This window comes from Helianthus annuus, chromosome 13 (genome assembly GCF_002127325.2).
Source record: "Helianthus annuus cultivar XRQ/B chromosome 13, HanXRQr2.0-SUNRISE, whole genome shotgun sequence".
In the NCBI taxonomy this organism is placed as follows: Eukaryota; Viridiplantae; Streptophyta; class Magnoliopsida; order Asterales; family Asteraceae; genus Helianthus; species Helianthus annuus.
The window spans coordinates 79,689,469-79,717,390 of NC_035445.2; the positions used below are offsets into that span (position 1 = coordinate 79,689,469).

Below are 27,922 nucleotides of genomic sequence, written 5' to 3' on the forward strand. Positions count from 1 at the left end.
ACACATATAGGGGTGTGAAAATTCTGACACGACCCGAAAACCCGACACGAAATTCACGGGTTCGGGTCTGTTTCATGAATCTAACTACTATAATAAAAGAAACCAATTTTTGGACACGTGTCATTCATTGAAAGTATCCTCAAATTTATATTTATCTAAATAAATAAATAATAAATTAATATTAAATCTTATCATAGTTTAATAAAATATTATCCTCAAATCTAAATTGTTAATTAATATATTTTTAAAACAAATACCTCTCTTATCTACTTATCTTATATTAAATAAATCAATAATAAATTAATATTAAATGTTATCCTAATTATTTAAAAACATAACTTTTTTTATTATTTGGTATACAAAATTATGTTTATTCAACTCGAGTAAAACGCGAGTTTTTAAGGATATAATTTTTTTATTATTTGGTAGATTTTTCAACCCGATCATACACGGGTTTTTTTTTAAATACGACGTTTTTAGTATTTAATATACAAAATTACATTTATTTAGGATATAATTTTTTTTTATTATTTGATAGATTTTTCAACCCGACTATACACGAGTTTTATAAAGATACGACGTTTTTAGTATTTAATATACAAAAATACATTTATTTAATCTGTGTAATACACATGGTTTATAAAAGATATAACTCTTTTTTATATATATTCAACACGTGTAATATACGGGGTTTTTAAGGATATATTTTTTTTATTATTTGGTAGATTTATTCAACCCGATTATACACGGGTTTTTTTAAAGATACGACGTTTTTAGTATTTAGTATACAAAATTACATTTATTTAATCTGTGTAATACACATGGTTTTTAAAGATATAACTTTTTTATTATTTGATATATAAAATTACATTTATTTAACCCGTACAATATACAAGGTTCATAAAGATATAAGTTTTTATTATTTAATATATAAAATTACATTTATTCAACCCGTGTAATACACGGGGTTCTAACCTAGTATAACAAATATACAAAAGAACTTTCACATACTTCATAGCAATAGAGATAAAAATCTTGAATGAGATGAGCACTTATTATCAGAAAGTAAACATATTTATAATTTTCTAAGATATTGAAATACAAAAGGTCACTAAACCTTTCATACTTTAACGGGTGAGTCTTGACTCAAGACAGTCTTGAGTCAAGACTATGTTTTCATGTTATATGTTACAACGTACAACAAATATTCAAAGCTGACAGACAGCTAACAAAGATTCCTCATGTTCGGTTATTCAAGAAAAAACCAAAAAAAAAAAAAAAAAATCAACTGTATTTTCTTTATTCTATTATCCAAAATTTGGTGTGCATGCTCAATCATGCATGCAAATAATATTAATTATAAAGAAAAGGTGCTAATATAATAATCTTTTATGCCACTGCTGATCTTTTGACCTCATAATCATCGAGGTTAAGAGCTTCCAACAGCTTTGGCCATGATTCTGGGATCCCTCCAGGCAAATCAAACTCCATTAATTTCCCTTGACTTTTGTAGAAATCTTCAACCGGTTGACTCTGCAAAACCAAACAGGATTAGAGGTACATCTTCATTCTAGGGTAGGGGTATAAATGAGTCGAGCCCGAGCTTGCTTAACTCGTTTAACTTAAGCGAGCTCAAGCTCAACTTTATTTGTAAGGCTCGAGCTTTGATCGTGAATGTCGTTTCAAGTTAAAGCTCGGCTCATTTAACTTAAGAAAGCTCAAGCTCAACTCATTTTACTTGGGAAGGCTCTATTTAGTTAATTTTATCATAAATAATTACTATGTAAAAAAAATGTAAAAAATACATTTGATATATTTTATCATGTAATAAACAGGATTAGAATTTCATCATAAATTCTACTTCCCTCAAGATTCTCTCAAATTATCATTACTCAAGGTCCTAAGGGTATTTTAGACATTTTCCACATGCCCAAAACATTGTAATCTCAAGAAATTATGCTTCTGTTAGTAAAGGTCCATTGGTTTACAATATGTGAAAAGGTGGGACCACCACTGGTTATTTTTTAAGTTGGGACCGTTGCCGGCCAACGGCTAATAGTTGGGATTATTAAAATCCATTATTCCTATTGTAAAACTAAGTAGTTAATGCGGTAAAATATCGGATATCGGTCAAGTACCGATATTTGAGATATCGGTTATCGCGGTGGGATATCGGTAATTTTAATATCATGCTAAATTTATATATATAGCAATTGTAACAAGTAAGAACTGACTAAGACTTAAAACACTAACATTTAACAATAATAACTAACAATTAAGACTTAAAACACTAATAGCAGCAATAAGAAGAAAAATGAACGGTAGAAATAAGAATAATGGTACTGCTATCGGCAAAATCGGTGATTTATCGGTCCTATATCGGTCAAATATCGGACAATATCGCTGATATTATCGGTACCGATATTCTGACCAATATTTTGTACCGCTATCTCGGCAGGGGACTGATAACCGGTATGTCACTGATATATCGGGATATTAACTACAGGGTGGGGTTCGGCTACAAAGTCCATTTTTCCTACAAAGCGTACAAAGTCATAAAACACCACATTTTCAGCCATAAAACACACTCAAAACCCACAAATAACAGAGTGAAGATCACTAAAACACAATATCCAAACCCTAACAGCCCATAAAAACTTCAAACATACCATCGTAAAACTATGAATATAAAACACAACATGATAATCAACATAAAACACAATCATGTTAGTCATTCGAAAATCAAAGCCTTATCATCCAAAACACAACACAAAACCCACGAATATGACGTTTTAGTAATCTTCACTTTGTTATTTGTGGGTTTTGAGTGTGTTTCATGACTGAAACTGTGGTGTTTTGTGACTTTGTACACTTTGTAGGAAAAATAGACTTTGTAGCCAACTCCCACCCTTAACTACATAGTTGTAAAATAGGAACAATAATAATACCTTTTCATAGTACACACGAAGTCGTTCTTTGACAACTTGTTCAGTGTCATCGGCACGAGTTATGAGCTTTGAGGCACAATGCTGAGGTGGAAGAAGTGGGGCCATGCTCATTCCCGGTCTACCGTTTTCTGCTTTTGCGTTAATTGATGCAACATTGAAACCTTTTCCACATTGACTGCATATTCTTCTTCCCAAACATTTCTCAACCAATACGTCTTCCCGCAGTTTCAGATTCACCACCAAATCAATTTCTGTTACCTCGTCTAAAATTTCCTGAAAAAAAAAAACACTAAATACATAAAGAAACTCCAAGATGATTTGTGACTCAGCAAACAAATCTTATCAAATTCAGGCACAAAAGTAAAAAAAAAAAAAAAAAATCAATTGCTTGCAACATTAGTTATTGGTAACTATTCTTATTTTGGGTGTAACTTTAAATCTTTAATCTTACTGCAACAATCATACACACATAGCAAGCAAATATAAGATCAAGAGAGTTTAGATAACTACAGTTATGTTCCAATAAACTAGTAGTATGCTCACTTCCACAATTGATCCATATAAAGGATTCAACTCATCCTTCTAAGTATCATACTATCATATTTATATTTTGAAAAACTAAAAAAAAAAAAAAAAATCAACAAAAAAGAGTTAATTGCCCGGATGGTCCCTGTGGTTTCATGTTTTTTCACATTTAGTCCCCACCTTTTGAAAATAGCAGGTATGCTCCCTATAGTTTGTTATTTTGTTACTCGTATAGTCCCCTGAGTAGATGTCAGTTAGTTTGGAACTAGCATGTATGCTCCCTATGGTTTGTCATTTTGTTACTCGGATAGTCCCCTGAGTAAATGTCAGGGGACTATCCGAGTAACAAAATGGCAAACCATAGGGAGCATACCTGCTATTTCCAAAAGGTGGGGACTAAATGTGAAAAAACGTGAAACCACAGGGACCATCCGGGCAATTAACTCCAACAAAAAAATGAACAGAAACTAACATTATGTCCGCTGAATAAATAAACAGAAAATAACATCATTTCCGCGCATTATGATGTCTTTGTTTATGAATTCATTCAGTGAAACACAATGTTAAGAGTAACCGGGTAACTGACTTTTTTTTCTTTGATGTAAAAATGATATATTTAGCGTTTTAAATGAATAAATATGATATTATCAAATTTAGAAAGAATATATATAAAATTTTGAACTTTAAGAACACAGAAGGAGACAAATGAGATTTCCCCTAAATACTCCAGCTATGGTCCAAATTTATAAAACATTAAAACCATCTCTTGAAAGTGTCTCAAAATCATTAAAACCTAACTCATTGCACGCCGAACATGAAAGAGCATTTAGCCTTTTTCCTTATTAGCTCAAAGTTATTACACATAAAGCGCTATAGGAACGAAAGAAATAGGAACATAATTGGTTGTTTATTAAAGCGCAAATCATTGTTGGTTATCTTTGGATCACAAATCACAACCAGACTAACACACGCACAAAACAGAAATCAAACGAAGAAACGTAACACAAGATTTACGCGGTTTGGTCGGTGTGAACTACGTCCAGGATTGCAACTAGCGGTTATATATCTTAATTAGTTACTCAAAGAATTACAAAGTCCCTACACCTCTATATATCTAAGTAGTTAATGCGGTAAAATATCAGATATCGGTCAAGGACCGATTTTTGAGAAATCAGTTATCACGGTGGGATATCGGTAATTTTAATATCATGCTAAATTTATATAACAATTTAACACTAACAACTAACAATTAAGACTTAAAGCACTAATAGCAGCAATGAGAAGAAAAACGAATGATATCCGGAAAATCGGTGATATATCGGTCAATATCTAACGACATTCTGACTGATATTTTGCACCGATATGGGAACCGGTAACCGATATATCACTGATATATTGGGATATTAACTACATACCTATATATACTAGATAGATTATGGTTTACAGCTTCGGGAACAAGAAACGTTAATTTAAGCAACCTGCCAAATTAACTGATTTGGGGTATTAGGGCCGGGTCGAAGCCTCAACAATCATCATAAACACACACAAAGAATTCACAAATTAAGTTACAGATAACAAAAGATACTTACAGCTTGTCTTATAGTTCGAGGAAAACCGTCAAGAATAAATCCCGATTCACCTTTCGATTCTCCAACTTCAAGTCTTTTTGACAATAAATTGAATATAATTTCATCAGAAACCAACTTCCCTTGATTCACTATCTCAGCAAGCTGCATAACACACAAATAACAATAACCCACCGAATCAAGCAGCAAACTTTATTCAATAAATGCCAAAAGAATCACATCTATGATCCAAAATCACAAATCAGAGTGCATAATAAACAAAGGGTCAGGATGGATGAATATAATATGTACCTGATGAGAAAGGGGTCCAGAGGAAGATAACTCTTCACGGACGAGATCACCGGTGGCGATGTGAGGGACGCCGAGGAGATTGGAAAGGCGGCTAGCGTATGTGCCCTTTCCGACACCAGGGCAGCCGAGAAACACCCATTGGAAGTTTCTGGAAGATTTGGGATCTGAGAAATTAGGGTGTTCAGATTCGATATCGGAGATGACGGCGGCGGCGGTGGTGGTGGTGGAAAGTGATCTTGTGAAAAGGAAGGAGATTGAAGAGGGTTTGAGAAGGCGGGTGAGTGCCGCCATTGGTGGAGTTGACGGCTGAATTGCAGGAAGATAGAAACAGGGCAGGAGGAGGTGAAGAAGAAAACAAAAAGTCAACGACCAAATGACCTTGTTATGTAAAAGGATATCACCGACCAATTCTTAAGGCAATTTATTTGCCAATTTGGGTCCGTAACACACTTTTTTTTTTAGCGAAAAATGATGTGGTGGTTAACTGGTACGGAGAGACTTTGTGTTGTAAGGGATTCATCTCTATTCAATCTATGATGTATTAATTAGAGTTAGAGTATTTAAGATAAATATAGTAAGAGCACTGGTAATGATGGGAGACTAGGCGAATAAGTGGAGATCGCTAGTTCAATCTTTGAACTAAGCGAGTTTTACCTCACCGCACTGTCGTGCCTTCGGGCGAGTATTCACGGGCTTCGGCCCTACGTGAGAGTTTTTTCCGGTTCGTATGCGAGTGTATCCGGATTTGGTGAATTTCACCAGTACCCCATTTGAAAGATTCGTTAGCCATTAAAAAAAAAGTTGCAATTTTCTTCTTGAAGATATTGTAATAGTGAGGGACTCAATCTTTCTATACTAATAAACAAAAATCCTTTTTGGACACGTGTCATTCTCTGGTAATTTCTCATCCTTAATTTTTTATTTATCTCTTTTATTAATTAAATAATAATAATATTAAACATCAATTTAACTAAATCTAATTATCTCTTTTCTTTAATTGATTTCTTTTTTAACTCTAAAGTTTCAATCTTTGGCAATTTAAGTCTAAAGTTTCGATCTTTGGTATTTTAACCCCTTTGATTAATTTGATTTTTCACTTCTAATTCAAAAGTTTTCATCTTTTGCAATTTAACCCCTTAATTTTTTTTTACTTTCAATCCAAAGCTTTTCATCTTTTGCAATTTCATCTCAACATTTTTTTACTTTCAACTTTAGTCTCTTATTTACTTTTCATCTTTCATAAGTTCTCCGTTTAACGTGTCGTTCTAAATTTCCGACTTAACACGCGCCAACGTGCGTGTGGGGTTCAACGTTTTTCATCTATTTTTTCCTGTTTGATATGTCCGTTGCAACGCGTCTATTTTTCCCCGTTTTATAGGTCTGTCGCAACGTGCAAGTCAGAGATCGACTTAGTTATTTTTTTTCTCGGTTTTACACACAGGCTTGTGGTCATGTGAGAAACATTTGTCTTTCATCTAACATGATATATAACTATTGAATCCCCACCGCATTGCGGCGGGTGGTAAATCTAGTAAGGAAATATATATATAAATAATAAAGATCCAGAGAGCAATTTGACATATATCACATCAGTTGAGATTATAAGATGTCTTCGAAAATCTTTGAATATTTTTGGACCCGGGGCGAGTAAGGGGTTGTTTGCCGATTCTGAATGGGTAAGTGCTAAACAATTAAGATGTCTGAACCAGTAAGAGGCTGAACCACTAAAAGCTAGTATAATGCTTAACCATTCAGAGACAAATGTCTGACCAATTCAGATAAGAGGTCTTAATCATTCACACTACGTATAAATTAGGGCTGTCCAAAAAGCTCGCTCGGATTTAGCTCGAAAAAAGTTTGCTCGATATGGCTCGGTTAGAAAGTGAGCCTAGCTCGGCTCGGCTCATGACGAGTCAAATTGGCTCGGTTTGGGCTCGCTTGGTAGCTCGGCTAGGCTTAGCTCGAATTATTTTACTTATAATATATTTTATTTTTATATACATATAATATATTACAAAAAATGATTATTATTTACATGTATTTAGGCTTGTAGTTTGATATCTATGACATATTTAAAGGTTGATTGTCGTACTAATACTAATGAACAAATATTGTATTTAATTGAAATATAAAACTTATTTTGCGTTGTTGAACGTGATTTTGGCTTGTAATGTATTAGGTTGAACTTATTTTGAATATGTTCTTTTAAATTATTGAATAATATTTTAGAATACTAAATTTTGAGAGCTATGTATTAATTTTTATTTTTAAATCGAGCCAAACCAAGCCGAGCCGAGCCAACTCGATTTAAAACCAAGCCGAGCCCGAGCTTAGATTTTCAGCTCGGTTTCAAATCTGAGCCGAGCCGAGCCAGCTCGGTTTATAATCGAGTCGAGCCCGAGCTTGCCCTAGCTCGGCTCAGCTCGGCTCATGAACAGCCCTACGTATAATGCTTAACAATTCAGAGACAAATGTATTGGTCCGGCTCATGACCGCAAACCCAACAAAACAAACTTTACATAGAAAACAAAATTAAACCAATCTAACCATTCTTTTGACTTGAATTTAGATCTATTTTTATAGCATAAGAACCCATATGATTTCACGTCTTCAATAATCTTACGTATCTTTCCAAAAAAAATTCTCATTCCTAACTTTCCACGATCTCCAACAAGCAACAACCACGATCCCTTGAAACTCCATTTCTCCTGCTCCGCCGGACCAATAGATTTATATACGTAACACTAATGGGGTAGGGGTGGTCATCACTTGTACAAATTCCATCACTCACAATATCCAATCAAGTTCTGCCATGTCATCAACCATTATTTCATCACTCACAACTTTTTTAGTGGAAATGTCCATCACTCACACCCACACCCAACAACCCCCCCCCACCCAACAATTTCCCTCACAACAATCAAAACATCACGCGTCAAAAATAGCACACGTTATAGAAATGGGAGCGTGAAAAATGGAGGTGGCAATGGTGTTTTGTAATTTTCCACGTGTTGAAAAATTCCATCACGGGCAAAAATCCCACCGCCCCAGGTGGCCTAATAGAGATTAAAATTGTTGTTACATTTATGTAAAATGATAAAAATATATCTTAGTTAAAATTCTAAAATCACTGATACAACATAAAGCATTAGGTAGCGTTTGGTATGAAGGAATGGAAGGTGGAATGGAATGAAACATTCTGATGGAATGAAAATAAACATGTTTGGTTATCATGTGGTAATGGAATGGAGCATTCCAAGGGAATGTAACTCCTTCCAAATATAATAATTTCCATTCCTTGGTATGTAAGTGTTTTTTTTTTCCATTCCCTCAAGGAATGGAAAGAAATATGTTATTATTATTATTATTATACTTATACTTTTATTTATATTTATTAATATTCATACTAATATTAATATATATGAAAAATCTATTACTAATTTTTTATCATTAATATATTATTATTATTATTATTATTATTATTATTATTATTGAGTCAATTATATTTTTGTCGTTTTTAATACAGTTGTGTTTCGTTACTTCATCTTTTTTTGTTTATCAAATTGTACAAAGTAATAATTCATTCTATTCACATGTGAGTAACCAAACATCACAATGGAATGGAATGATCTATTTCATTCCGTTGTCCATTCCATTACCTCGTCCATTCCATTCTCTCATCTATTCCATTACCCCATACCTTCATCAACTTCAAATTGGCCTAGACCACATTCTTGGATGAGTGTTGAACATTCGAAGGTCGGGTTTTTAACTTGCTAATGGTTAGTTCCTTGAAAACCTTCCAAGTAAATTTGTGCATTCTTTATATGGGTAGAACCATGTCAAGATACCAAGTAATTCAACTGTTAGAGTGATATACGATTTCTTTCAAGCATGTGAGATTACCAGACTATCATATCAGTTATTCTTGACTAGAAAAAAAAATGAAACCAATATCTGTCTTGAACATGATCTGTTATGGCTTCTTGCGGTTGCAAGATGTTTGTTCTGAAATTCGTAACATGAAAACTTCATTTTGTATATTAACTAGTTCGAATCCCCGCGTTGCGGTGGATAGAAACTTGGTCAGTTTTGATACACTCTCGCTAGCAAACGAAAAAAAATTAATAAAAAATACATCAAAAAACATCATTAAAAACAATTTCGAATGCTATTATATTAGAAAGTATGTAGCTAAATTTAAGTTGTATAAAAAAAGCCTTTAATGAAACATCAATGTTTATACTAAAGTTATAGAATTGAATTAGTAGTACAAAACTTATCCAAAGCACTATACATGCACATATTTTTTAAAATACAATATTTACTAAAAAGTAGTTTAAACACCAGCATAAAAGAATAAACTTGTGCAAAGTAATTCTATGTTGATGAGAACAAAAAATTTCATCAAACTACCATTTAAATACGTTGAGAATCATATGATTTAATTAAATGATGTTATCTGTTACTATTCATATTTAAATTCATATCTGTTACTAAAAAGTAGTTTAAACACCAGCATAAAAGAATAAACTGTGGTGTCGATTGCACTTGTTGCACTTGGGGTGGTTCCCGCGATATCCACCCTGTTGTTGAGGGCCCTTGTTGTTGTCAGTTTTCCTTTGCTGGGTTGGAGCCTGAGTGGGGTTAGCATCCTTGCTTTGACTTCCTTCCCACTTACGCTTGTTGTCACTAGAAGTTCCAGCAGTAGCACTGATCCTTCTGGGCAGCTTGCTCTGTTCCACGGCCTGATCAGTGAGTTTGTGAGCAAGACGAACGACCGGCTGAATGGTATTGAGGTTGGCTGCAGTCACATGGCTTCGGATTTCTGGAGCCAAACCCTTGATGTACAATTCGATTCTTCGATACATAGGTCGAGACATGTTTGGGCAAAGAGCAGCATAGTCATTGGACAGTTTGGTGTAGGTCTCAATCTCTGACCCAACCATCTTAAGCGCAAAGTACTCGTTCTCGAGTTTGTGGATGTCATCCCGGTGACAGTACTCCTCCTTAATCATGTCCTTGAAATCCTCCCACGCAGTAGCATTAGCAGTTTCCAATCCAAATATCTGAATTTGCGCCTTCCACCAGGAAAGCGCGTTTCCTTCAAGCGTACCAGTAGCAAATTTCACCCAATTCGCAGGGGGACACTCACAGACAGCAAAGACAGCTTCAACTTTCTCAATCTAGTGCAGAAGACCTATGGCACCCTCAGTGCCATTGAAAGGGAGAGGCTTGCAATCCATGAAAGTTTTGAAAGTACACACGTGTGGTTGCGCAGGTGCATGCTGACCTGTTTGTGAGAAGCGAAGCGTACAGGTTTAGGGATAAAAGACGATGCGGCGGTAGGATCTAAACATCCTAGGATAACGAGTTTACCTCTAGGGTGAGCTGCGAAAGCTGCAGCCACCGTGTTAAGCAGGTTAGTGAATTGAGCCTGAGTCATGTTAATGTTTCCTCTTCCACGTCCACTCATTGTCTTCATAAACAGAAAACATAGTATGAGTGTGGTGTCGTAATGTAGCGAGAATGAGATAGGAGAGAGAGGTGTATTTATCTAACTAGGCACACTAGTACGTATAGCAAAACAGAAAACATAAGGTAAGCAAGCAAGTAGACACTAGTCCGAGCTATGAGGTCTATGTGTTGAGCCTTGCACTTGGAGTGTAGTGTCGTCACGAGTCACGGGTTATAGTCTGGTTTTTCTCAAAAAGATTTTTCCCCCTTTTAAAACCAAGTTCACTATAACCAATGGCTCTGATACCAATCTGTCACACCCCCAAAAATCCACATGCGGAACACCACCGCTTGGAGGCGTGACTGACCAGGATCCAGCCACCAATTATACTGAGCAATTTAATTAATAACATAAGTAATACTCACCAACCACAAGGTTGGCGAATGTCATAATCAAAGTTCAAAAGTATTCAAGTTTAAGTAATAGTTTAGGTAAGTAGCGGAAGCATAGACAAAATAGTTTAAAACAAGTTCCTCAGTTCAAGTTTGTTAAGAACCCAACACACGGGTTAGACGACCACTACACATCCGCAAGCTGCAAGCTCCTGAATCACTGGGTACCTGCAAAGCATGCAGTAAGGTGTCAACGTAAAGTTGAGCGAGTTCACTAGTTGTCCAGTTTTAGTTTTCGAAAACATAGGTTGTTTAGATAAAGCATTTATAATCACGTTGTGGGGAGCTACCCCATCTGTAAGCTCACTAAACTGTAGATACCGAAACTGTTGACGGAAAGTTGTTGTACCCCGAGTCAATGTCTATCGTCATTGACCAAGATGCAAGGTCTACTAGTTCACGCCCGATCTCCCCCGGTCACGGTGTGAGGTTGTCAAACCTAATAGCGCTATCAACTAATAACCCGTTCGCCCCCGGCGATTAATCGGTACTGTAAGCAGGGACTTAAGGTGATAGAGTTTCGTTTAGCTTGGCTAGTTGTGATTTATAAATAATATCCAAACGTATCTCCCCCGGAGATAGTAAATACCCATTCGGATTTCCCCCGGAAATAATAGTTCAAAAGTATTTTTCCCAAAGTTGGCAGTAGTCCGTGTCCCACCCTGGGACACATGCTTTTAGTGTGTGAACTCACCTTAGGTTGCTCGGCAGATTAGGTTACTTGTCAAACACGCTGGTCACCACGTCCTAACATGGTCACCAGTATAGGTCAGGTTTGGTGTACAAGTAATCACGTATATCTTACAAGATTCTAACACAATACATGCAGTTTAACATATAAGTTATTGGGTCGGCCCTAAAGATTCACACAGTTGACAATTAGTCCAGCAAAGCACATAGTCCAAATAATCAGGCGGCCCAAACAAATTCAAGTTATGGCCCAATAACTAAGTGAGCAGCCCAGCCGAGACAAGGGGGTCTCGACTCGAGAACTCGCGGTCTCGAGTCGCAACCAAGAGGTCTCGAGTTGTACTGGCTGGTTTCGAGTGGTGCAGGCTTGACTCGCAACCTCAGAGGTTCCGAGTCTGGTCTCGAGTTGTCACGAGGAGATCTCGAGTCGCAACCGTTGCGGTCTCGAGTTGTCACGCCGTGGTCTCGAGTCGCAATGCTGGTCTTGACTTGTTCACGTGCTGATTCAGACATATCAGGCCAATTTGTACTGTGCATCAGGCCCATTTTAAGAAATAACCAATGAGGGTTAACTAACAAGTTTTCTAAACTGACAATTAATTAATATGGATCAAACCTTGCCCTTTTTAAATCTTCACTCATATTCAACATGTTCATCTTTAGGGTTTTCATATTCATTCAAAGCAAACATAAACCAAATAGTCAACATAATTTACACACAATCATCGGTTCACCATCATGTATATACATTTGTTATAACAATCTTGCATACCATCTTTAAACAACATTTTCCTACAAGAATATGTTTTGCATAACAATCACTCATTCATCTCCAAATTACCTACCATATAATCTAAACATTTAACTAGTCATCAAAGTCATCTACACACATTTAACTATATAGAACATGTATTCATTCATCAAACATACCTATGTCATGCATTATCATCTATAATGGAGGGGGGTACTAACCGGTTGTGAAAAGGGCACCGAATCAAGGAAGAAACCGAGAAAGTAAAGTGTCCAAATGATGGTGATGAGCTTGACCGAGATTTCTTGTTGATGCCGGTTAGATCCGAGCTTGAACCGAGAATTGGGAGAGAAGGTGGTGTTGTTGGGGGTTTTTAGTGAGAGAGAAAAGGAGTGTGTGTTTGTGTAAAAAAATGAAGTGGGGAAGGTTTGGGGGTTTTATACTTGGTTTCGAGTAGGCTAAGGGGGGTTTCGGCCCAACCGGTTACGGCCCACTCGAGACCGAGTGGCCCACTCGAGACCGAGTGGTCTCGAGTCATGGTCTCGACTCACTAGCACAAACACATATATATATATATATATATATATATATATATATATAGGGTAGGGATCAAGAGTGAACCATATTTAAATTGTGAACAAAAACGAACAGATCCTGGGCGTTGGATGATGAGATCTTGATTATAGGATTTTAATAGTTTTTTAATTAAAAAAAAGAATAAACTGATACATAGTAACCGTATAAGGGCAAAATTGTAAATTTCAATCCTACAAAACCACCTGTACATCATAACTTCTACCAACAACGAAAACGCAGTCGTCTTCATCATCTCTCCTCTTATCGGCGATTTCTGCAACATGATAAACATCAAGAAGGATCATTAAAACAAGGTATCATTACATAGTGTAGTATTAATTCAAGGGTTTTGAATGTTCCGTCTTTATACACACGAATCTTCGCGTCTCGTAATCTAGGGTTTAGTTCGATCTGTGAAATCAGTCGTTTGGTAGTGTTTTTCTCATGTTTTTTTTAATATAATGGTGTTATTTGTTCATATGTTTTGGTTGATTAGAGATTTGTGCCGAATGTTTATGAGTTATTTTGCCCTAATGTCCCGAAATACCTTTAATCCAGAAGCTAGGGCTTAGTTTGCTGAGACCATTTAACCGATTAGTTGTGTACTTTTTCAAACTTTATCATATACCATTCAGATATGTTGTATATCTGTCCCGGCTTGTGTATCTTAATGTAGTGTATATCCGTCGTTCTTCTGTCTTTTTTGGGGATTGCGAAATACGTCCAACTTTTAAAGATAGGTATATTTTGTTGTCTATAAAGAAAGTAGTATTTGTGTATTTGGTCTGATTACATAGTGTAAGATACTGATTTGTATGTAATTGTGTCAGTTTAGTAGAGTCTTGTAGTTCAATCTCATTGTTCTGTAAAAAATTCAATTGAACTAATGTTGTTTAAAAGGGTTTACCCTGTTATGTTAACTATTATAATAATACACATGTGTAAGTTATAAGAGTACACATGTGTATACAACTTGTTGAGACTGTTGTGTACATAGGATGTGTGGTTGTGACGAAAAACACGAATTATGTATTTAGGTTGCACGGTTTTTACAATCTATCGATTTCATTAGTCTAAAAAAAGGGACTTGAACTGAGCTTGTCAAGAATGGTGTAAAATGGTAGCCTAACTATTATACGAATACACATGTGTAAGTGATGGGAATACACATACGTTTAATACTGAACAGGCTGAAAAGTACATATATGTAGGTAATGTGATACATTTTTTTTGTTATCATAGAATTGTGTACTTATTTCTCATATAGTTAATGTGTAAACATCTTTGGTTCTAATACTTTACCAGTTGATTCTTTTCCATGGTTTGTTTTAGGTGATTTAAAAAGATCAAAATGAGAACTAGTAAGTGGATTTATTAGTAAAAAATAAATTGCATATCATTAAATGAGCAAGTATTTCATTAAAAGAGGTTGTTAATATAAACATGTAGGGCGAAAAAGCGAACGGATAGCTGGTAAATGGAAATCAAGATTTATAAACAAAGCAGAAGACCCAATTATATGTTCTGATGATGAAGAAAGTAAAGTTGTTTGGAGCGTTGTACTTATGATATGTTATTTATTGGGTTACCTAGTAATAGAAAGGTGTACGTGTGTACTTTGCCATGTGCATCCTCTAACTGACTTCTATTATCTGCAGCTGACAAGATGAACAAGGGAGTCATTCGGAAGGTTGACAACGAAAATTTGACACATACGTTGTCTGATGATGATTAGAATATCGTATGCATGTATTTTAATTTTTTTTTGTTTTTTTTCAAACACCAGACTGAGGAGATGCTGACCAAATCAAGTTATGATGAAAACAAATGATTAGAGATGTTTTCTAGCGCCTTGAGGGTTGTGTTGGAGGAAAAGGAGGAGCTAATGGACCTGAAAGAATACGGGAACCTTATTTTCCCAATTCTTGAACGTGGACATTATTATTTGGTTTGCTTTGACCTGAAAAATCTGGCGATAACAGTCATGAATAATATGCATCCTTCTGAAAGTCCAGTTAAAGTCGTTGACGATGACGATTTTTTCTTAAAGTCAACTCCGATGAAAGTGGTACGTGACTGTCTTTATTTAATACACAAGTGTACCACAGGTTTATTTAACCAAGTTGTTTTATGTGTAGAAAGATGTGGTCGTCAAGTACCTGAAGCGTGTTCGTCATCCACGTTGTTATGATATTGCAGCTCGTCATCTTGTTCGCTTGGAGATAGGTTGGGCGACGATAGGAAATAATGAAGACTACGGAATATACACAATGCGACACATGGAAACCTGGATGGGGATCATTGAAGATCGCTGGGAAGTTGGGTTCCCAACCGACATGGCTAAAGCAAAAACGAAGATAGCACAACTTAAGAAGAAGTATGCAGCGAAATTGATAACATCGGAGGCAAACAAACACCGTGAACGTATTCTAAAAGAAGCCTACCAATATGTCGGCGTCAACAAAAAAAAATAGATCAAAAGACTGCTACTGGAATTTATTTTGTGTAGTTTTGTTTTCCTGGTGTTGAAACAATATATTTACTTTTATTTGACTGGTTTATCTGAACAAGCTCCTTATTATGCTTTGTTTTGGAGGGTGTTAATCATGTTATGTAGAATTATCGTGTATGGGATAATGTTTACAGTCATCGTAACATCCAATTTCTGTATATATTTATAAGTTGTACGGTCACGCTGATGTGCATTTCGCATGTTACAAAAATAGTATAGACAATTAGTCTGATTAACTTTGAGCCTTATTTCGCACATATGTCTAACGCGCTGTTCATCTTCACTCATTTATATCGAAAAAGGTTATTGCTTAGTAATGGTTGGCTTCTGCGCTGCTGCTAGTTGGTTCAACATCTAGGCTGCTTTGTCATTTTCGTTGAGTTAATTAGGCTCTACGTAGGATCATGAACTAAAAATTCATCTTCCATCATAAATTGTAAAACCCGGCTCTAGTTTGATGATTTTTAGATTCTTTACTCAGCTTTTTCGTTTTCTTACTCCTGACTAAACGATACAATTAACAGTGTATCATCAAAGGCTCACAACAATTAACCCAAGTAATAATAAAAGTAATGCTGACGGTACTTCGTGATACAAGGCGTTTAAGTAAACAAATTGATGAGTCTTCACGCCCGGCAAAGTGAACAATATAGATTAATTTTAAGAGCAGGTTTTAAAGAGGTCAAGTTTGTCATTTAAAAATTGATATCTAACAAAAGTAATAGAATGTTAGTTTTCATATTGCGTTAAACTAAAGGGATGCCCATACCTTCTTTTCTTATCGGTTTGGCTTGTTAAACTACGATTACATCAACAAAGAGGTCAAAATTCCTACTGAACAAGTGCTAAAAAGATACCAGTTTGTTCAAAATTCACAACTGATAAAAAAGATATCAGTTTACTTGCAGAAGTGTATCAGAACTAAAAGATACCAGTTACTTTGTTGAACAAAATCTGCAACTGCAGATATTGCTCGCAATACAAACAATATGTCCACATATACACCTCTAAAATGATATCCTACTGGGTTCAGAATACACATATGCAAATATACCATTATAACCTACTCGACTACATGTAAATTTAACCTATAGCATACATCGCGAGTCAAAATAGGATACGAGAATATTGTCAAAAACAAAGCATGGATAGTGGATACTGGACAAGAATTAAAAAAACTCAAAATACGTCGGTCATACATCTGAAAACAAACTACATAAACATGTAATCTAATACATAAACCAGCAGGCTGTTTAGAAAAATAGGCGAATGTTGTTACGATTTACGGAAAATATTATTCTCTTACAAAATCCTCAGACCCAGATTCTTCGGTTTCTTCATCTTCGTATATCTCGTCTTCTTCGTCGGTTGTCGAGTCGTCCTTAACCGGATCCCCCTTTTTGAGTGGACAGTTCCTCTTATCATGATCCCTAACTCGTTTTTTTGCAGAAATTGCATTTCGTTCTCGGTTTTTTACTCTTCTTGATTGCTTTCTTTCCCGGACTAACTGTTCGTTTATGCTTACCACATCCTTTGTTGCGTATTTTCCGCGGTGCCGTGCAAGAAACCTCAGCTGGTTGTTTATGCGCAATTACATCCTCTATCACAACACCTTTTTTATTGATTGAATGGTCGCATGGTATCTCGCTGAAAAGCTTATCTTTGATAGCTTTTATCTGGTCACTTAACTCTTGTAATTTCTCAATATTGCCACGCACCCTATCTCTACACATGTTCACGTTATCACAAATCTCGTGCCACAACACACCACTCCTACTTTGGTCGTCACATAACCTATTCTCCAGGAAGTGAACACTTGCTAGGATAGCATCTCTACACCATCTCGGATGTATGTATCTAGCTATGAGGAATTAACAAACTGGCTGTAGCATCACGCTGAACGTTGGTATCTGTCATAAGTTGTAAACCTTAAAGATCCTAAAAACTAAAAAAAAACATAATACAGCTATGTATTGACACTCAACGATTCTGGAAACCAACTTGTATAGACAATAGTTTTAAAATTATACCTTGATGATGTTCTTCTGCTTGTTCAGAGCTCGGATGAGTTAACAAATTGGCTGGACCGTCGGGCTGCTCGTTCATGTCTGTAATACGAGTACCCTCTGTCAAAAAAATATAATTCTTAAGTACTATAAAAAATACACAAAAAATATATAATACAGCTATGTATTACCACTACAGCGACACTCAATACTGATTTGTATAAACAATTATTTAAAAATATACCTTGATGATGATCTCCTGCTGGTTCAGAGCTCTGAGGAATTTCAAAAACGGCGGCAACATTGGGCTGATCGTTCGTCTCTGTCAAAAGGGTATCCTCTATGGTGAATTATAAATCTTAACTGTTAGTTAAACTAACCAATACATAATACAGTTATATATTAAACTCACAATGACATTGGATACTGAATTGTATAAACGATTGTTTTATAATTATACCTTGATGATGATCTACTGCTCGTTCAGTGCTCTGAGGAACAAACAAATTGGTTGCAACATCAGGTTGATCGTTGGAATCTGTCATAAAATATAAATCTTTGGAATTATAAAACCAAAACCGAACAATACACAGCTATGTAATCTCCTGAACGCCACTGGAAGCAAACTTGTATACATAATTTTTTTAAGATTATACCTTGATGTTGTAATCCTGGTCGTTGAGAGCTCTGATGAATTAGCAAATTCGCTGAAATAACATGCTGATCATGTGTCGTGATTAGTAAATCTTCAGTGGAACAAATTCGCTGCTCAATTGGTTGTTGATAATCAGAAGAACGAATTGAATGATGGTTTTATGAAGAACGAACTGGAAGATATGGGCGCATATTTTTTTTGGTTGATCGATTGAATTTTGAATTTGTTAGACATGTTGAAGCGTGGGTGGTTTATCTGATAACTGCCATGAGAAATTTAAAAAATAAAATTATATATAACACTATAAATGTTAAAAGACGATCCTACCCTTATGTTAAGGTTAAGAAGATCTATGACCAGGATCTGTTCGTTTTGTTCATTATTTGGAAAGTGTTCACAAAAGAACCTAAACCTATATATATATATATATATATATACATACATACAACATGTAGCATGTAAGAAGGTCACATTTTCATTTAATAATATATATACAAAATGATATTACAAGATGTTTGTTCGGGAAAACCTAGAGTGTCACACAAATGCTTGGAGAGTCTTTCAAAAAAAATGGATTTTTTATTTTTAGTCCAAAAGTATTTGAAAAATTACTTATAACCCAAAACTATTTTAATTTCTACTTTTAACCCAAAACTTTTCATCTTTTCAAATTTAACCTCATAACTTTTTTACTTTCAACTTTGTTCCCATATACATTTCATCTTTCGCTAATTTTTTCGCTTTACGCTTCGTTCTAAATTTTGCGAGTTAGCACGGCACAACGTGCGTGTGTGGTTCAACGTTTTTACGTTTCGTTTTACGCTTCGTTCTAAGTTTTGTGAGTTAACACGACGCAACGTGCGTGTGTTGTTCGGCGTTTTTACGTTGTCTATTTTTTTCCGGTTTGACAGGTTCGTCAAAATATGTAGGTCGTAGATCGACTTAGTTATTGTCTTCTTTGTTTTACGCTACGATCTAATTTGTTAGCATTAACACGCCGCAAATTCAGTGTTGATGGTCGATTGTGGTGGTGTGACATTAATGCTGTTTAGCACAATTATAGGCCCCCGTCGCAACGCGGCGGGTGCTTAATACTAGTTAAATAAAAAAACTAACCAAAAAAGGGGATTGGCCAAGAAAAAGAGGAAACCATCTGATTGGCCAACCAATTTGCCATTTAGCATGATTTAAAGCACGCCTGGAGGCCTTTTTTGCGAGATCACGCCGAAAAACGCCCAAGGGGGTGGGGAGGTGGCGTGTTGGGGCGAAATTTTGAAAAAAACACGCCCATTACGGGTGATTGGATTGTTGTGACACAGATGGAGGTTACTGAAGTTTCTATTGTTAATTTCAAGTAGACCGTTTTTTATTAATTTTATGAGATGATGGACCCGAATGTTTTCTGTACACCAATGGATCTACTAGGAAAGATGGAATGCAGCCTGATCAGTCATAAATCATAATCTGGAGTCTAGTGTGTTTGGCCTGTATGGAGTTTTAGACCCGTTTTAGGTCGGCTGTGCAGTCTTAAAGAACAAGTCATTAATCCTAATCCTAATCCAACTATTATAATTATATAAACAACTCTTATGTAATTGTAAACCTTGTACCAAAATCGAAAACAAGGGTGTTAACATCAGAAGCTTATATCAGTTGCTTAATGTAACTTGACAGCAGCCAGGGGCGTAGCATAGTGGGGGCATCCGATCCCCCGAACTTTTCGCTCAGTAGTGGAGAGTATGTAGTTTTCGTATATAAATTCTTGGGTATATATGTTTTTGACCCCCCGGTCGAAAATCTCAAGCTTCACCACTGACAGCAGCAGGCTCAACATTTAATCGTCCGACGCACGACTCAGAGTAGCATTACATGTAATCTTACATATATTACTTAGGAAGCCAATTTCAGTTAATGTAGTTGGACCATGTAATCTTGCAGTAATTCGCATTCAGATACCTGAATATATTGCAGTTAAAATTTGCAAATTTTACTATGTTGACCAAGAACATTAAGCTCTCCCGAACTAGCGTGTTGACCTTGATGATGAATAAGACGAAGACAACACCTGAAAGAATCAAATTTTATGGCATGCAATTTCGAAACTAATGTTCTTATAAGAATCAACTTGGTTACCTGATATGTTTTTGGGCCCTTTTTAAGCAGATAGCCAACATTGTTTAAATTTTCCACAAACTCGCCAACGTCTGAAACCATTAACCCAATCCTATCAGCCAAAATGTATATTTCCTGAAAACAAAAGTAATAAAAATGTCATTTTTCCATTTCAATAGATAATAATTATTATAACAACTCCTGTTTGTTATCGTTATTGTTACCGATATAGAAAAGCAGTCTTTCTGTTCCAACTCTGATTGCTTGTTCAGCGCACTTAAAAACCGCTTGGCTTCTTTTTGATTACTCATCCCACCGCTTCGACCGAAATCCACAAATCCGTGCTCATCAACATATTTGTCGTACAACGATTCCTTCATTATTTCAACAACATCCTGCCATATACGAATTTGACAGTTAGTGAACCATTCGCCGGGAAGTTTGTTTATATTTATTCCTTTAATAAATGAACAAACACGAACAAGAAATTCCGTTCGTCAAGTTAAACGAACAAACATGAATAGAGGCTGTGTTCGTTTATGTTCGTTCCTTTAATAAATGAACAAACACGAACAAGATATTTCGTTCGTCAAGTTAAACAAACGAACATGAATAGAGGTTGCTTTCGTTCGTTTACATTCGTGAACGTTGGGTAATGTGTTTATGTATGTTCGCTCGTTTATGTTCATTTGTGTTCGTTCATTTAAAGGTTTTTATATATTGTATTTTTGTTTTATTGTTTTTAGTTTTTTAAAATTTGAAACCATTGTTATACTATATGTCTCCCCCAACATCCCTCATTTGTGTTAATCATGTTTCTGATAATTATGTCAACTGTGTTATTTATAATTGTGCTAAGTGCTTATTTATTTTTTTGGTGGATTCTTCATAATCATTGTGATGAAAATGCAGATTTTATTCTAAAATATATATATATTTTCGTGTGTATTCATTTATGTTAATAAACGTTATTTGCATTCATCTATGTTCATGAACATTTGTTTGAGTTCACTTGCGTTTGGTAAGTGTTCGTGGACAATTCACGAACACGTTTATTTCCGTAATGAACGAACACGGACAAGAAATCACGTTCGGTAAATATTCGTGAACAGTGCATGAACATGCTCATTCCTTAAAGAACGAACACGAACAAGCTATAATATTTAAAATTAAAACAAACAGATGAACGTACCATAGCATCTTCCACAGTTATTTCTTCCCTCAAATCCACCCTGGCACGCGCTTGTGCTAATCTTACTAGACTTTCTAATTGCCTTGCGGTTACCGGTGTGCCATCAGCAGACGTGTTGCGGTCTCTAAGTTTTAGGTAGAACTCCTGCAGGATTTTAGCTGCTTCTCTTGACATCCTAATATCAAAAAAGAATTGAACTCTGTTGTCATGTAAAATAATAGCGTTGCCATTTTCGACCCATTTGCTAATGAATCGGTTCACCTTGGAAAGACATAAGTTCTTGCATACGCGATATATTTGCGGAGAAGCGGGACTGGCAAAGGAACAAAATCCCTGTCCTTTTTGGGATCAAGTCTTAACCTCGAGACTAATGAATTACTTTTCACATAGAAATCCGTGCTTCTAATACTTTGAGATGCTGCATCACTTAAAACTAATCAGTTTTTACAGTTAATACCCATGGGGTAAAAAAAACTACAAGAAAATAAACACACCCGTAAGTTTTTTCACAGTTTGTGAACTATCCCCAATGCCAGCATGCAGCTGTAAAAATAAATAAGTAAAATGCATATTACACACTGATTCTGTGAAAAGTCAAAACGGAGGTCCGAGTTGACTCACCGACATAATGTGTTCAGAAACTTGTTTGTCAAGCTGCTCATCAGGCTTGTCAAGCAATATGAATACCAAATCAAATCGCGATAACAAAGCAGCGTTAATTTTCAAATTCTCATTCACAGTTTTCGCCCGGCTGTAACCAAAATAAGCAATTGATATAAAAAAAAAAAAAAAAAAAAAAAAAAAAAAAACCTTATAATCAACTAATAATAATAATACTGCTGAGTACTTGTAATGGCCACCAACGGGGTTTGCAGCTGCTAAAACCGTAGTTTGAGCCGATAAACTTGCTACGAGCCCTGCTTTGGCAACGGAGACACACTGTTGCTCCATAGCTTCTAGTAGAGACTGTGACGGTTGTAACATATATAATCAGAAAATACTTTTTCATTTTATAACTTAAAGTAACCTTTTTTTTGTTTAAGTGAGGCCTGCGTTGATTAAAAACTAACCTGGTGTTCTGCAGACATTTTATCAAATTCATCTATGCAGCACAATCCTCTGTCTGCTAGTACCATCGCACCTGTTGAAAAACATAATATCTCACATATTCAGTTTTACCTAGCTATGTAACAACGTTTTGAATCGAATATAAATAATACTTACCTGCCTCAAAAGCGTAGTCACCGGTCATTGAATCTTTGACCACCGCAACAGTGAGGCCAGCGTTTGTTGTGGCATTCCCGCAAACATATATACCTCGTGGTGAAACCGAAGCTGCTGCTTGCAGTAGTTGACTTTTTCCTAGTCCAGGATCGCCTAATATGGAACAGATGGCACTCGTTGGGTTAGCCGACTGTTATAAATCATAGAATTTACCCAAATCCAACACTATGTGCGTGTAAAACTTTGATTAGCAAACACACAAAGAAAGAAATTAGAAAGGTGTGAGCCTGAAGTGATCTTGAAAGAACATTATCAAATTGCAATATACACAGTTACACAAATACAACTTTATTAGCTTATACAATGTTGATTATCAGACACTGTGGTTTACCAAAATTTTGGATTTGGTCCCTAGTTTTCCAAATGTACACATATGGTCCCTGTGGTTTGCGCTTTGTAACGCATTTAGTCCCCAGCCAACAAATCTAAAGGTTTCAGTTGTCCAAGTTAGTGGACTAAATGCGTTACAAAGTGCAAACCACAGGGACCATCCATGTGACTTTTGGCAAAGTCAGGGACTAAATGTGTTACAAAGTGCAAACCACCAGGAGCATCCGTGTACTTTACTCTTAAAAGATATTAGAAAATCTCATACCGACAATTATCACATGAATGTCTCCTCTAATGGGAACTTTATTCTGATCCATTGAATGCTTCCTTACACCTCCAAACAGTGCCAATGTTATTCCAGCTGTTCAACGTAAAAATTTTGGAAGAACAAACTTGTGTATGTTGTTATGTTATGCTTCTAGAAGGTTAAACCAACTTCAATAATATAGATGGAGAACCGCATTTTAAAGTACCTTTAACAAGTTCATGCCCATAGATGGAGGGGCAAATTGACTGCAGCATTTGACGAAACACATCTGAACCATGCTCTGAAGTAAATTTACAAATGAACTCTAAATCCCTTTGACTGAAAGAATATAAATCCAGCAAGTCTGTAGCTTTAGTCACGTTTTCCGTATCTTGCGAATTCTCAGGCTCAGACTGTGATTTGGAGTTTTTAACCGAAATCCCTTCTAAATACAAGTAATATAATCCTTGATTCTTGCCCTTTGATTTTCCTAACTCATAACAGAGATTAATAAAAAATATTGAACTCAACTGTAGGGCTGCAAATGAACCGAACTGTGTTCCTTTGTTAAGGAAATATATGTGTTCACGAACTGTTCATAATCACTTACCGAACGAGATTTTATGTTCGTGTTCGTTTGTTAAGGAAATGAATGTGTTCACGTTTGTTTGTTAATTTTAGGCAACGAACGCACATGAAAACAAACTAATGTCCATGAGAACACAAATGGAAACAAACGAACACTAACAAGCGTTTATGGACTATATATATAATACACTGATACTTATTAAATATTTTATCTGTCGGAATTTTAAAGCAATTAAAAAAATATAAAAACTAAAAACACTAATGAACTATCGAACACAATCGAATATAAACGAACATGTTACCGCACGTTCTCGAACATAAATGAATGAACACGGCTTCTGTTCATGTTCGTTCATTTAACTAAATGAACAAAATTTCTTGTTTGTTTGTTTAATAAATGAATGAACACAGACAAACTTCCCACCGAAAGGTTCACGAACTATCCGTTGAACGTTTGGTTCGTTTGCAGCCCTAAACTCAAGTATCAAAAATGAAAAAAAATATATATATAAAATAAAATAACTAGTGCATAATTAGCTGGAAATTACCTCCTCCTATATCCATGTAATTGTTAATCACCCGTATTATACCGGTAACAGTCACAATGTCTCCGGGGATACAAAGGTCTACAAGATCTTCGGTCAATTCGCATTCCAAAGTTCTTGGAACTCGGCCTTCTTCATGATGTTCGGATTTCAGCAACTCTTGAATTCTAGAAGAGTGGATATATATTTACAGATCATCCTGTATGGTCACACAGCGATACAAATAATATGAAGCACCTTTGAAACTCGTACCTTATTTTCTGGAAGTCTATTGGTCGTGCACTGGACCTAATCGGGTTAAAACTTCTGCTTTTGCATCCATGTATTACACAAACCGAAGGAGGTGAGAATTTCCCGTCAGGGAAGTCACGTGCGATCGTAGTCCCGCATTTGGTACATACGAAACTCATTCGTACCACCAACGGCTTGACGGTGCTAACTTTTATCACAGTGCCACGCACGGAAACGAGCCGTTCTGCAACGTTATTTTGGTAAATTATACTATCAAATTACATAACATAGATTCAACTCATAGTGAAATTAAAGATACCAATGTAAGCTGCCTTGAGGTTCTTCAAAGCAATCATTGATTCGGGGTGGTTGTGCAAGCGGATGTTTACCTTTGTACTTTCGTCCCATTCTTCAACGTTTAAATCATAAAGGACCTAATTTGATTATAAGCTAAGTTTAGAGTTGAATTAGATGACATAAGAATTCATTAAACAAACAACTGCAATTTTACCTTGTGTACTGCAGCACTCATGCAAATAAGAGCTTCTTTCGGTTTTCTTTCTAAAACGTCGTAAACTTCTTCTAGCGTGCATACTTTCCGAAAATGTTGAAAATCAAGTGGCAAAATGAACAATGTGTCCTCTTTCTTTACCTTTTTGTAAAACAATATAATTGAGACGGATTTAAATCCATTTGACACTGACTTCACTTAGAAAGTTAAAAACAATTTCAACTCTTTGTGTGAGTTTCCAAAAAGTTGTTGTTTCTCAACTAGTTGTGTGAGTTTCCAAGTCATTTGCCTAAGACTATGTGTAGTGGGCGCTGGGCGTGACGCCCTTGCCACCTCACCCCCATCACGGCGCCATACACCAAAACGAGCAAAGCACAAGGGCTGCTCGCCATGGGCATAATGTGAAGATGGATTTGAAAGGGGGTCCACCACCTTCCACCAATCACACACACACATCAGTTTTTATATTTAATTTTTTTTCTTTTAAGTTAGTTTTTCGATATAAACCATAATAGGGTGGTTTAGTTGTATAAAAAAGCACGCCTGAGGCGCAAACCTCAGCGCCTTATGCAACCTGAGGCGCAGGTTGTACATAAAGCGCAGCTGAGGCGCGCTTTTTTTTGTTGAAAAAACACTCTGAGGCGCGCGCCTCATGTATATGCCCTATTTTTGTGCAGCAGATTGTAGTACATCACGCTTTTTAGGTTGTACATGTATGTAATTTCAATATTAAAACATAAATAAAGTTTATTTGTGTCTAGTTATTGGGTAAATGATCTTAGAAACCTACATAATATATAAAAAACATTATATAATCGCTTTGTGCTTCGCGTACGAAAAGCCCACCACTTTTGCGCTTTGCGCCTCGGTTTTAGACCTTGTCGCTTTTGTGCGTTTTTAAAACCAAGGTTAAAGCCCCACTGCCTACGTTTCATTTGATTTTACACTTTCTAATTAACCCACTAACCATAGTCTAATAAGAACTTCAACACTTAGGCAGTATACATTTAACAGAATGAAATGGAATCCGGATGGATTTCGAATGTAGATTCAATTTCTTATGCCGTTCATTTCAACAAAATGAGTAATTGAAATTGAATCCAAATCATTTGAAATCACTATTTGAAGGATTTCAAGGGATTAGGTTCAGTTCAGTTCCACTTCCTTCATTTGTTGAAACGAACAACATAAGGAATGAAATCTACATTCTAATTCCTTCCGGATTCCATTTACTTCTGTGAAACGAACACTAACAAACCCTAGAATTTCGCATATGAATTTATTTTTAAATTCCTTTGCAATTAAACACGAATAATGACTTTGTTATGAAATTAAACATTGATTGATTCAATTGTATACATAAGTAAGAAAGATAAACAGATACCTGAGAGATGATGTCTGATGCGTGAGGTTTAGAGAAAAAATTGTCATGAAGTTTGGAAGTGAGTAGCATCTTGTTCTTTCCGTCACCATGAGAATAATCGATCTGAGGGAAGTATTTAGCCAAGATCTGTGTCATTTGGCCTTCGCTCGTTGATTTTTGCTTCCCGAAACTCATCATCGTCTTCGTCTCCAGGGTTTTCGGTCGCAGTGTGCTTTTTCGTTTAATTTTGGCGGGAATAAAACCTCAAAAATATTAGTATTGTTTGGGTCAAAAATTATCCAACTAGTTTTGTGATCAAATCAGTGTGTGAAGTATTGTGTTTTTCGAGATAACAATGGTAATAATCGGCTGAAATAATAATAAAAATGTTGAAGATAATGCAAGACAATACACATGGTGTTTACGAGAAAAGCCCTTGTTTACGAGAAAAGCTCTTGATTAGTTGTGATCTCCGACATAAAACCTCGGGAGCTGACTAATTGTCGTGATGCCTCTGTTCTTCTTATTGAATTGATAAAAACGAATGCAATGAGCTGAAGTGGATCGAAAGCTATGTGTTACAATGTTGCGAGAGTGTGTGTTCGTCCTATTTGATCCATTCAACTTAAATACGTTAAAGAAGTAACAAACTATGTGATATCTTCAGGATCATAACGATTTCTTCCTTGTGACCGTTGTGGACACGTTCGTTTTTTCTTCCACGTGGTGAATAACTTCATTAGTGATTTTCCTGGTTATGACTTGGTCAAATAACTAGTTCCTGCGAATTAGAATAAAAATTGTATCCGTTAGTCACAAGTGATATCAAGGATACCAAGATCATCTAGGATTCATGATTCACTTTTTCTGCCCCCATTTGACATACAGGGCATCGGAGCTTGATGGGGCAAATGAAGAGGATTCGCCGGTTTTTGAGGCCATTTTTCGATTGAAGGAAGTGATTATGCACAAGGAAGGAAATGAAACTTAAAACCCTAAACAGGAACTCTATTTATACGGAATGGCAACTTTTCGAATTCGAAAAGACAAACGGATGGGAACACGCGTC

The 27,922-nt window shown here is 35.9% G+C and overlaps 2 protein-coding genes and 1 long non-coding RNA gene across 4 annotated transcripts; all 3 read right to left on the reverse strand.

Moving 5' to 3' along the window:
• Positions 1-1,093: 1,093 nt before the first annotated feature.
• On the reverse strand, positions 1,094-5,754 carry LOC110898312 (adenylate kinase 1, chloroplastic). Its single transcript, XM_022145072.2, has 4 exons — positions 5,351-5,754; positions 5,063-5,203; positions 2,949-3,221; positions 1,094-1,533 (listed from the first exon to the last, which is right to left on the reverse strand). The coding sequence occupies exons 1-4, from the start codon at positions 5,639-5,641 to the stop codon at positions 1,390-1,392; spliced, it is 849 nt and encodes a 282-aa protein (XP_022000764.1). The 5' UTR covers positions 5,642-5,754; the 3' UTR covers positions 1,094-1,389.
• Positions 5,755-17,838: 12,084 nt separating this feature from the next.
• On the reverse strand, positions 17,839-18,627 carry LOC110902859. The gene is made up of 3 exons (XR_002571468.2): positions 18,452-18,627; positions 18,256-18,333; positions 17,839-18,135 (listed from the first exon to the last, which is right to left on the reverse strand). It is a non-coding gene; the product is annotated as an uncharacterized LOC110902859 (long non-coding RNA).
• A 1,395-nt stretch (positions 18,628-20,022) lies between these two features.
• Positions 20,023-27,215, reverse strand: LOC110898311 (probable DNA helicase MCM8). Of its 2 annotated transcripts, none has more exons than XM_022145071.2 (17): positions 26,875-27,215; positions 25,491-25,631; positions 25,299-25,413; positions 25,001-25,223; positions 24,752-24,915; positions 23,842-24,060; positions 23,634-23,729; positions 22,979-23,131; positions 22,825-22,895; positions 22,602-22,720; positions 22,376-22,505; positions 22,249-22,297; positions 22,016-22,172; positions 21,755-21,929; positions 20,787-20,957; positions 20,584-20,697; positions 20,023-20,515 (listed from the first exon to the last, which is right to left on the reverse strand). In XM_022145071.2, exons 1-17 carry the CDS (start codon positions 27,049-27,051, stop codon positions 20,474-20,476), a joined length of 2,316 nt encoding a protein of 771 aa, XP_022000763.1. In that variant the 5' UTR covers positions 27,052-27,215; the 3' UTR covers positions 20,023-20,473. The 2 variants fall into 2 exon arrangements, with proteins under 2 accessions (XP_022000763.1, XP_022000762.1); XM_022145070.2 differs by having other exon boundaries at positions 23,842-24,105.
• Positions 27,216-27,922: the final 707 nt, after the last annotated feature.

Bases quoted from the DNA above. Each gene is read 5' to 3' on its own strand.
- LOC110898312 (XM_022145072.2), bottom strand. From the start codon at position 5,641: ATGGCGGCACTCACCCGCCTTCTCAAACCCTCTTCAATCTCCTTCCTT. The intron at 3,222-5,062 runs GTAAGTATCTTT...TTTTTTTTTCAG, and splicing joins CTCGAACTATAAGACAAGCT to GAAATTTTAGACGAGGTAAC. The intron at 1,534-2,948 runs GTATTATTATTG...TTGGTTTTGCAG, and splicing joins TTCGTGTGTACTATGAAAAG to AGTCAACCGGTTGAAGATTT.
- LOC110898311 (XM_022145070.2), bottom strand. From the start codon at position 27,051: ATGATGAGTTTCGGGAAGCAAAAATCAACGAGCGAAGGCCAAATGACA. The intron at 23,132-23,633 runs GTATGAGATTTT...GTTCCATATTAG, and splicing joins CATTCATGTGATAATTGTCG to GCGATCCTGGACTAGGAAAA. The intron at 20,516-20,583 runs GTAACCAAGTTG...TGATTCTTTCAG, and splicing joins AGGGCCCAAAAACATATCAG to GTGTTGTCTTCGTCTTATTC.